At 34.5% G+C, this 10,753-nt stretch overlaps 1 protein-coding gene across 1 annotated transcript; it reads right to left on the minus strand.

Moving 5' to 3' along the window:
* Positions 1 to 738: 738 nt before the first annotated feature.
* LOC124155530 (MTOR-associated protein MEAK7) lies at positions 739 to 10,532 on the minus strand. Its single transcript, XM_046529432.1, has 7 exons — positions 9,982 to 10,532; positions 9,679 to 9,891; positions 6,070 to 6,357; positions 5,687 to 5,990; positions 4,742 to 4,860; positions 4,423 to 4,602; positions 739 to 2,753 (listed from the first exon to the last, which is right to left on the minus strand). Exons 1-7 carry the CDS (start codon positions 10,111 to 10,113, stop codon positions 2,640 to 2,642), a joined length of 1,350 nt encoding a protein of 449 aa, XP_046385388.1. The 5' UTR covers positions 10,114 to 10,532; the 3' UTR covers positions 739 to 2,639.
* Positions 10,533 to 10,753: the final 221 nt, after the last annotated feature.

The following is a 10,753-nucleotide window of genomic DNA, read 5'->3' on the forward strand; positions in this document are numbered from 1 at the left end:
AAATCTGCCCCCTGGTAGCTTTTTTAGTCCTTTATCTGGTTCCTAAACTTCTGCTTCACTAAAATTTAGCTAAGTGGTGGTCATAAAATGCATGATATCATTTTTACACCATCACATTTAGCATAGCTTCACTCTGAAACCAATTTAAATACCTTTAATTTCTGAGCCTCATTCCCAATTGAAAATGAGGAAATTGACCGAAGCCCAATTTGCACATATCTCCCTTTCACTCCCAATGCTATTATGAGAATCAATACAGGGTAATTCCACGAGTCAAAGCTAGACGCCATTATATGCTAGCTACATGGGATTCTAAAGCCTGAATCGCACGATCACTTTTTCCATCCCATTTGAGGGACATCTCCAGTGACTGCTCAAATGATGGTGGGAAAAATGATCATTTCATGTGACCATGCTCCACGATGGTTGTGGGGATTGAAATCCCTTCCCCTTTCCATTGGTGAAACCATTGCTGGTGTTGTCCTTCATCCAATCAGAACATACGGCCACTGTAAACAGCAATTGTAATGTCATGCTTGGCTTATAATTGAATGACAGTTGTAAATACAGAAAGTGATGGAATAAAGGGTGATAAGAATGACCGCATGATTCGGAAAATGATGGGTTGAGTGATCACTCTTTTGATCCCTGAAAACCTAATGCTGGAGCTAACATTCTGAAGGATGGAAAAAATGATAATGCCATTCAGATTTAAGGTCAAATGAAAATACAGTAAAATCTAATGCAAAAGTTTACTTAAGTCATACATTATTATTAATCGTTATTACAAAGTTCAGAAAAGGGAGTCCTTGGAATGTAAAGTATGAAAACATCTAATCAGGTAAAAATATGGATACAACTCAATTAATTTTATACACATTTAAATAATTCACAACAACGTTTTAAGGTAAATCAGAAATAGAATTCTCCATCTTAAAGGCCATTGATGATCATTATTTAACAAAGCCTTGAATCAAATACACACTGGATTACACACTACTATGCATTAGGACACAACACTATTCAGACCATGTTTTACCCAAATACTGACTACATCCATCCTTTAATTTCTCCTGATGACTTTTATCAAATTAATGTATTATGCAGACAACTTTCAACTTTTTTCCACTTTTTCTGGGCAAAAAAATTGTTCATATAAGTTAATAGGTTGTAAACAGTCATAAATATGCACTGTGTACAACAGCAGGTATATTCATTCATAACAAAGCAATACATTTAATTACTGTGATTATTTTACTGAAAATGGTGCTTATTCACCGTTCATTTATTAAAAAAGGGTTTATCAATGTCACATGAACGCAGAAGAGATGATGGTAACAAAATCCTTAATAAAGATTGAGTTAATATTTCTTACTTAATACTGTATGAATTCAAGGAGCACATAAATTACATGAAATTGACACAGTTTATAATAACAGTTAAAGCAGAAGAAATATTTTGGTGATGAAATATACAAAAAGTCAACTGAATAGTGTAAAAACACAAAAAATCAACTGAATAATGTAAAAAAATGCATTTCAATGAAGTAGGTATATAAGATGCAGAGACAGATTAGCCCTCAAACCAAGGTCTACACTAATATGAAATTTATCACTTTTTTGAGCATAGCACCCTATAACTATGATAATTGGTACTCTACAGTTATGTAGGATTATAGAATACATACACTTAAAATTTAAAACCCAATGCATCAAAAATAAATTAAAATTAAAAATAGACAACTAAGTTACATATACATAAACTCTGTCAGACTTTGAAACTGTCCATAAAAAAATACCCAACGATGATGAGTGCAATAACATAGAGGGGTGCTATAACAAAATAAATTCAAATATTGAAACATATCACAGAATGTTGTAAACATGAAAATTAGGATTATAGTATCACAAACATAGGAATATGTATCATCAATTTCATTGATTGGTATAAGCGGAGCCAACTGACAAAACATTCACAAATGTGAGGATTACTTCCAACATTAAATTATTCTCATAAATATCATCAGTCTGGTTTATAGTCTAGCTTAGTCTTTAAAGGAGTTCAGTCTCAAATTTAATCAATTGTTCCAACTGGAGTTTCATGCATGCTGAGCTATTCAAAAATTGGCTTCAATGATTAACTCTTGTTTAATGTCTGGCATTACTCCAAGGTGAAAAATTCACAGCAATAACACAGACAAGAATATAGATTTTTTGCCTTCAAATGAAATGGTGAGAAAGATTTCCCGAAGAAAATATTAAACAGAGTAACCACAGTATTCTTAAGTATTTTCCTTTCTAACTTCATGGGATTAATAGAAAATTGATTCTACTCCACTAAAGACTACAGCATTCTTGCAAAAGGTGTAATCTTGCATAAAAATTATATATGCATGCTGCATGTTGTTATAAGCATCACATACAACCAACTACATTACAAACAAAGAGTATTCACCCATAACTTTGGAAAAAAAATCCTAATTTATCAGTCTTCTTGGCAACATCTGAATACTTAGATTACAGACATTAATATATATATTTAAAAAATGTTGAGGAAATTATAAGATCCACTCAAGAAACTACTTTCTGTATTTTTTACCCCAGAAACATTACCAATTTCATACCAATAAAAAAAATCTATTACAGATCCAAATCCTCTTTTTCTCTGTATCCAAGACTATGCTCCTCTCTGCCAGCCATGCTTAACAAGGCCTTGGCTTCATAGTTTCCCTCCAAAACACTAGGGCGCTCTCCCTGCAAAACAATTTAATATTTATTTTAAAAATATAAAATATGCAATTTCATCCACATCGCTGTCCTGCTTTAGAAGGAGAGCCACAGAAGTCATTATACAACAAAATTTTCAATCAGAAGAAAGCAAAAGATTAGTACAACAGGAGCATAAAACACATAGCATCCATGGCTTGTCCAAGGTACATACGTACTTAAAGAAGGCACACGACTATGCATTATATTGATGACACTTTTATTAATTGGATGTGTGATTAACAATAATAAAAATAATGATTAGGTATTTAAATAACCTAATTAGAGCCATTAAACTCAACATGGAAATGGAAAAGGAACATTCAAAATAACAAAAAGAACACTGGAAGTTTTCATTTGAAACTTTAATTCCTCTACATCTTGGAGGAGAAAAATGACTGTGGAAGCCTAGGAAATCCATAAAGCATTTTCTCTGTTGATCTAATCAGTCATTCCTAAAGTTCATTTCATAAGATTTTCGTATACTCCTTTGATATGTGGCAGTGTTCTGCCCTTTGCATCTTCTAAATGGTGTTTTACTTGTACATGGTGTTTAAAAATTGCCTTTATGTTAACCTTTCAAGGACCTCCTCAAATTAATGCTGTCATGACCACATTAATTGAGCAATATATCCAGCTGAGTGATATGAAGAGTCTACCCTCAGAAACACAAAAATGAAATCTATTCTTTGTCTTAACAGTTACAACAGTGTCACATCCAAATCTATGGATATATTCAGCCAGAGGAACGCTTTTGAGCTGTACTGAGAGGAATGACTGATAAGATCAACAATATCCTTCAAATTTTGACATTAAGGCAATTTTTAAATACCATAAGCAAGAAAAACAGCATTTGGAAAATGCCAAGGGCGGAAAACTGCCACAAACCAAAAGAGTAAACAAAAGTCTTTGCAGAACTGGAGGTAAAAATGCATATCAGGGGAATGGAATGCATAGTCAAAACTTGAGAAGCAGAAAGTACAAGCAGGCCATTCAACTTGGGTAAAAAACAAAGTCGCCTGTAGCAAAGAATGAAGCCACAGGATACGCAATTGACTCCAATTTGTCGAGTCACAATCAGGGGGGGAAATGTCAAATCCCATCCCCTATGAAAAAATTGTATAAACCTGTTTCAAATTTTTATACAATCTTATACATTACCATGGCAATGTGTAAGAATGTATAAAAATTTTAAACAGGTTTATACAATTTTTTCATAGGGGATCATTCCTTTGAAGCCATCGAAATACAGAAAAACTAACATATTTCAATAGAAATACAGGCTTTATAATACACAATATGTACATGGAAAAAAATTCTCTACTCATCCTTCCAGACATAATTCTTTCCAATTCTTCCACTTGAAATAAATATGTGTAAGCCAACACAGCAGGCTATTAACAATTCCCTTGAATAAATGACCAGCAGTGAGTCAGAAAACATCGAGCTAATACTCCAGGTACATCATGCGGCATACATCTAATTTATCATTATGAACCGCAACAGCTTCAATAAAAAAATATTGGGGGTGAGTGGTTTTCTAAATTTAGTATTTTCAAAGTCTACGTTTAATGTTGAGATATTCCTGCCCAAATTTACTGTGAAAACTTGAAATTCACATCTAAACGTGTTACAACAGATCTACTTAAAAGCTTACCAATTCTTGTGGAGTTGGGGGAGGCTTTCCCACAGCCCAGACCTCGACATTGTGCACTTTGAATTCTGTTTCATTGGACAACTGAGGGCAATCAAATGTAGTACATGACTTGCTGCAATGCCCAGAACCAAATTCAGCATCCAACCAAAATCCAAAGTAGCCAAACTGCCCACCCATTCCCTATACGTTTAAAATAATAGATGCCATATTAATGCAGAGTAATCATTAAAATGAGGTATCAAATAAATATGAAATTTTTTGGGAAATAAAATTTTCGGATGGACATTTAAAAAAATTGAATACCAAAAATTACACTTACCAATCCATTAGGTAATGTTTGTTGCTGTACATTTAAATACATGAAATGATCATTATATCCAGTAGATCGGTAAATCCCCATCTTTGGATTTAAGCTGAAGAGGAAGCTTCTATCATCACCTAAATAAAAAAGTCAGAACAAGTATTTCAACATAAGACAACTATAACTGAATGCACAAGATAGGGATGTACATCGTTAAGACCCGTGGAGTTATTATTTAATAATCCATTAAAAAATCAAAGACAAGATATGTTCACTTAAAGCTGAAACATCATTTGAGTCAAATAAATTAAGTCTTGACTGCATGAAAGCAGAAAATGAAGGCTTATAAATGATTTGCATTAATAAATATCATAAATCACTAGTTAACCTGAGTAAAAGGTGGAAAAGTTCACACTTAATAATTTTTCCAGTTAACCCTTGAACAATTAAATAGATATGTATATGTATGTATGTATTAAGTATAGTGAAACTTCCTCATTGATGATTCAAATTAAAGCTGTTTCTATATCAATAAAATGTACTTTTGGAGGATTTTATTAGAGGACTAATGGAAATTTGGGTGAAAGATCAGATAAAATATTATATGTACTAAATGTTCCCTCATATGTAACTTTGTGAAATATGGTATCAATGTACAACAATATCACCACATGAAACTTCTAAATGGGGAATACATTATTTGACTTGACTGGGAATTTAACCACGTTATCTTACGCTTGAACCATAGGGAAAATAAATCCACTACAATCCAATGCCTATAACAGCCTCAAATTCAAAATAGGAGTTAAGCTTCTTTCACTGAAACAATTAAAAAAATATTCTAGTCCTGATGGGAAATTTGACAATTTTTAAATAAAAGTCTGAAATTACTATGCTTGAGTCATAACCAAGCAAAAAAAATATAATATATAAGGAATCCCAAACAAAGTCAAACAAACTTACCATAAAATTTAGCCCCAAGATCCCAACAAACGGGGGCAAAGCCACCAAAGACGTTTCCCAACGTGTCTGACACAATAATAAGTGTAGGTCCTTTATTGGTAATGCAGCCCAGCATTTTTGAGAAACTTTCTCCATGGATGGAAGTGGAGAAAAGAAAATGCCACTCTTGCCTGTACTCGGGAGGTAGGGCACTGTTAAGCAGGATAACGTTTGTCGCATCCAGCAAAGACTCAAACTGTAAATGACCAGGAACACTTACACATGACGGCATAAGGAATCCTGTCTTACAAAAAATACTCTCTTCCTAAAATAGAAAAAGGCTAATTAATAACCAGGGCAGATAATACAGATCAGGAAATAGAAATATCAAATGTATTACTCACAGGCCTAAATAAGTGCAAAAGTAGATCTTTCTGCATATATAAAACCTCTGCAGATCTATTCAACCATTTTTCTACATCATCGAATGATACAGTTTCTCCTATAGGCTCGGTCAGAGAAAATGTATCCTTTCCAGAGGATGCTGTACCATAGAGTAACTCACGCAACCATGCTTGGGCAATATTTTTTAGGTGGTCATCTGTTGTTGTGGAAAGCATGGCATGCCAGCTGAGGAATTTTGGATGTTTACCATGGCATTTGATGTACGATGATATAATTTTTTCAACGTACTGCAAAATGAACCCCGAAAAAATTTTATTACCTAGAAACCAATATGTATGTGACATTCACTTATAGTAGAATAGATATGTACACTAAAAAAACAAATCATACAACTATGTAAATATATGATTCATAAACTAAATCTCCAAAATGTAGAACTTCTAATTAGTATCTGCTTCTAGGCATTCATAAAACATGCAAACCATTTTGGTCCATTGTTTTTTCTGCACCTGGTATCTAGTAAACCTTGTAAACCTTTTCCTAAAAACCTTTACAAGATTGCTTTTTATAACCACAATAACCTGAAAAGAATATTTAACAACACTAAGGAAAGGAGTGACCCATTGGACAATAGTGGCATTTATTTATTGGAATGCAATGAATGCTCTGCAGCGTACATCGGACAAACGGGCCGCACTTTCCGGAAGAGAGCGGAGGAACACAAGAGGAGTTTTCGGACTTGTAACCTCCGTCATTACCTTAGTCACCAACAACCTTCCGTTACTCCCCACCAATGGTCTTCTACACCCCGCCCCTCTCCAACTCTCACCACCCTCCCACAACGCCCAATCACATACCTCAGATTTCCCAGCCACCCCTTCCACCTACCTTCTTCCTCCTGATACCACATGATATATAAGGATATTTGTTTCTTTGTAGCCTTTGTACCTGATGATGACACCGCTGCATCGAAACTAGTAGTACCACATAAATAAATTGGTGGATTTATACATAGTTTGTTCGCTTTTATTTATAAGAATGAACCTCCACAAAGTTGAGCCTGTTACGATAGAGATTTAAAAAATTTAGTTTTGATGGAGGACTGGAAGACTTCCATTGGGGATGGGAAGGATAGAAACCATACCGGAGGCGGGAGAGGGGGGATTTGTTCAGCAATTTTTTAAATTGTTGATAGTGAGAGAGATTGGAAAACATGTTTTTCAATTTGCCAGCATCTTCTAGAGCTATTCATGGCAATAAAAGCAATGGTTTAAACATTTTTCCAAGTTTCAGACACAATGAGCTTATGCTGATTGTTTCATTGCTTCTCGACCACTCCTTGGCCTGGTGCATGGGCTTTGCATGGCTTGTTGCCATCTACACTCATGTGAGGAATTCCTTCCCTCAATGAAAGTTCACTCTGAGCAAGTAAATGAACCAGAACACTGTACCATGAACATCTTATGAAAAGTATAGTGATGGCGGCAACAATAGCATTTTTTATTTAAACTTATGAAGGAGCAGCTAAGAGAGGGAGATTTTTTTATTGTTACATATCTTTCACTTCTATCCCTTGAATTCTTTTAATGAATAGCCCTTTCGGATCTTAATCTACTACTACATTAGAGTTTTATGTAAGACAAATGTTCTTTGTAACAAACAGATGGTTTAGAAATTACAATGGATGCAAGTACATACACATGAAAGAAATCAGAGGATACAGGAAGATATTTTTCACAATAAATTATGATAGTAGAAGGGTTTTGACATAATGAGAAAAATAGCACAAAGTTCTTGTGGAAAATGTGGATTCAGACCAAACTATGATCAAATGAGATGTAATTTAAGGTTAAAATAGCTTGAAAAACCAGAGCACAGAAGAGGTGCAATGCAGAAACAAGGAGAGGGACTAAGAGATGAGAATACATACTAGGAACAAGTAAACACATCACAACATGTAAGAAGAAGGAGATTGAGAGTATAAAATAATGGTGGAAAAGGGCTGAACAGGAGTTGTAGAGAGACAGAGAAATCAAAGGGATGGATAGAGAGAAGAAGGATTAAAACTGTGGATCGAAGAGCAAACGATGAGGAGAGAGGGCAATGAAAAGGACAGAAGAAGACAGGAGAACAAATAAATCAACAACAGCCTCCTATAGAAGACAAAGATAGCAAGGGAGGTGTAGTGAGAGGCATTACAATAAAATGGAGTTGATGCACTCAATGTCAACATAAAATCATTAATGAGCAACAAAAAAGAACAAGTCATGCCAAGAATTAAGATAGGAATGGAAGAAAGGAAACAGAAAAGGAGTTAAAGAATAGACAAAAGGAGTATACAGATTATGTATTTGCATGATAGAAGGAATAGGTCAGAAATCTTGTGCGTAAAGGAAACAGTTGCAGGAAAGAGGGTAACCTGTGACTGAGAATTTTGACATTGAGATAAGGCCCTCGGGATATGAAGGCAAGAATAGTGGTAAGGATTGACTTCAACTCACTAAAAAAAAAGTTGCGAAGAATTTAGGAAGGATTGGGGAAGATTTTTCAAACTTGTTTTATGGCATATGAGGAAGGCTCTTGGCCAGGAGATTTTATTTAGATACTTTAAAAACAATTTCAAAGACGATGAGAGCTATACTAAAGAGTGAAAATGTGAATATTAGCAAAAAATATTATGTGGTGAAAGTGGTACTGACTTGTGAGAATATGAAAATCAACCTTAAATGCTATAGCGATGTTAATGCCCCTAGTAGAGAGGTACCTAAAATATAAGCAAAATGTGTATTCCTGCTAAGTTTAGTTTATACCAGCAACTGATAAATAGGAATAAGTTAGGGATACTTTTTGAAAAATTCTTACACAGGTGTGGATTGGAAGGATAAGAATCTCATTTTTAATCTGTAGGTACTCAGACTGCATAAGTGAGGGTAGCCAACTGACAACCAGTGTTGGCAAGCACTGGCCAAGATGGACTGATTATTACTAGCATTTGCAAGTGAATGCAAAACCTGACTCTTCCCATTCCCTGTTCACATTTCTTGCCAGCGTTTGGCCCTCAATCTTAAATGTAACGAAACAACCCCTTCAAAAAGAAATATGGGGTAATTTCCATTTATTAGTATAAGAAAAATTGAACGTCCCATTCAAATAATCGATTTTTTTCATTAAGTGTAATCAGTTCACTCTTTTCAACCTCATCAGGGTATATATTTTTTTGTTATGAATAATGTAATGTGCAGAAAGGTTAAAATATATCATGCAATGTTAAAAATTATTAATGTGGTGTTTGAATATATAATTTAATATATATATAATTAGCTACAATAATTAGAGACACGAATACACTTCCTTAACCTATTGATTTTTTCATTAGTCTGTGGATAGTTTTAAGAGTGATTGAAGAAATCATAATGGGTAAGTATTTTTTGCCACTTTTTCAACTCTGATTAATACTTCATGTATTCTTTTTTTAATACGTATATCATGCATGCATGTTTTACACATAAACCACGTATTATTCTCATGCATGTGTGTGAACTGGGTCCGTACTCTAAAAAAAATACACAGAATATTGTAGTATCATTATTTGTTAAATACCATCATACCTTTAACATGTCTGTGGTATTTACTGTTAAATCTTCCTTTTGCGGCGAAAAGAAAGAATTAATTATCTCAATTTGGTCCGACAGCGAGCCTTTGACAAATTTATTGTAGAAGTACACATAAGACGTAAAGGTAACTCCTCCAGGATTCTTTGTGAATAAATAGTCGCACAACCATGCAGCTAATTCAACGTCAATTTTGGCAGACCACTGGTCCTAAAAATATATATAGGTGAGAGAAGTTATTCTTCCATAATGCGAAAAGTAAAATTGGCAAAAGGGGTATTCACTAAGTATATGCCTTACCAACAGTTCGTTTTTCACACATTCTCGGGAAGAATCAGAGATCACGGCATCAAATGAGGACTGCAAACTAATTTTTTCGTCATTGCTTAAAGAAAAGTCTTCTTTAGATCCTTTACTTTCCTGGGCACCCATTATTTCTCAAGACACGATGAAATGAATGGACTAGCGTCAAATATTGCTATCCGCACCTATACAAAGACTATATAAAGACTAACCGCTAAAATTACCAAATAATCTAATGAGCCCGCGCCGTGTTCACCAAATAAGACCACACGAATTCCGGCAAAAATATCACACAGAGGCTAAAGATAAAATGTACTGTGAGAAGAAATGTGCTACAACCGAAAATGATCACGAAAGGACCAGAAATCTGATCGCTTCACGCACTAAACCACACGACACGGCCAAACGCTGTTTAACTACAGAGGCTAGATTCACATGACTTGGTTTCGCTGATAAGAATCGGATCACACATGAATTATAAACAAACTAGACGTCATGAACAGATAGCACGAAACAAACAAGAAAGAGGGAGTGAAATCCTATTTCGATACTACATTGTTACTTTCCTATATCCTATATGTTTTCTGCCATACTGCCTAGAGAGGGCAGCACGCACGTGGTTGCACCTGTATCTGGCTTGTATTATTTGCTCATGAAATTCAAATATAATAAGTTTAAGATCCACCAAAATTACTTCGTCTTCTTCTGTCTTGTGTATTTTTTCTCGAGCAACGTTACATTTCTCCAGGCCATAAAAAAAATTTTGTTC

The sequence above is a fragment of the Ischnura elegans genome, chromosome 3 (assembly GCF_921293095.1).
Source record: "Ischnura elegans chromosome 3, ioIscEleg1.1, whole genome shotgun sequence".
Taxonomy (NCBI): Eukaryota; Metazoa; Arthropoda; class Insecta; order Odonata; family Coenagrionidae; genus Ischnura; species Ischnura elegans.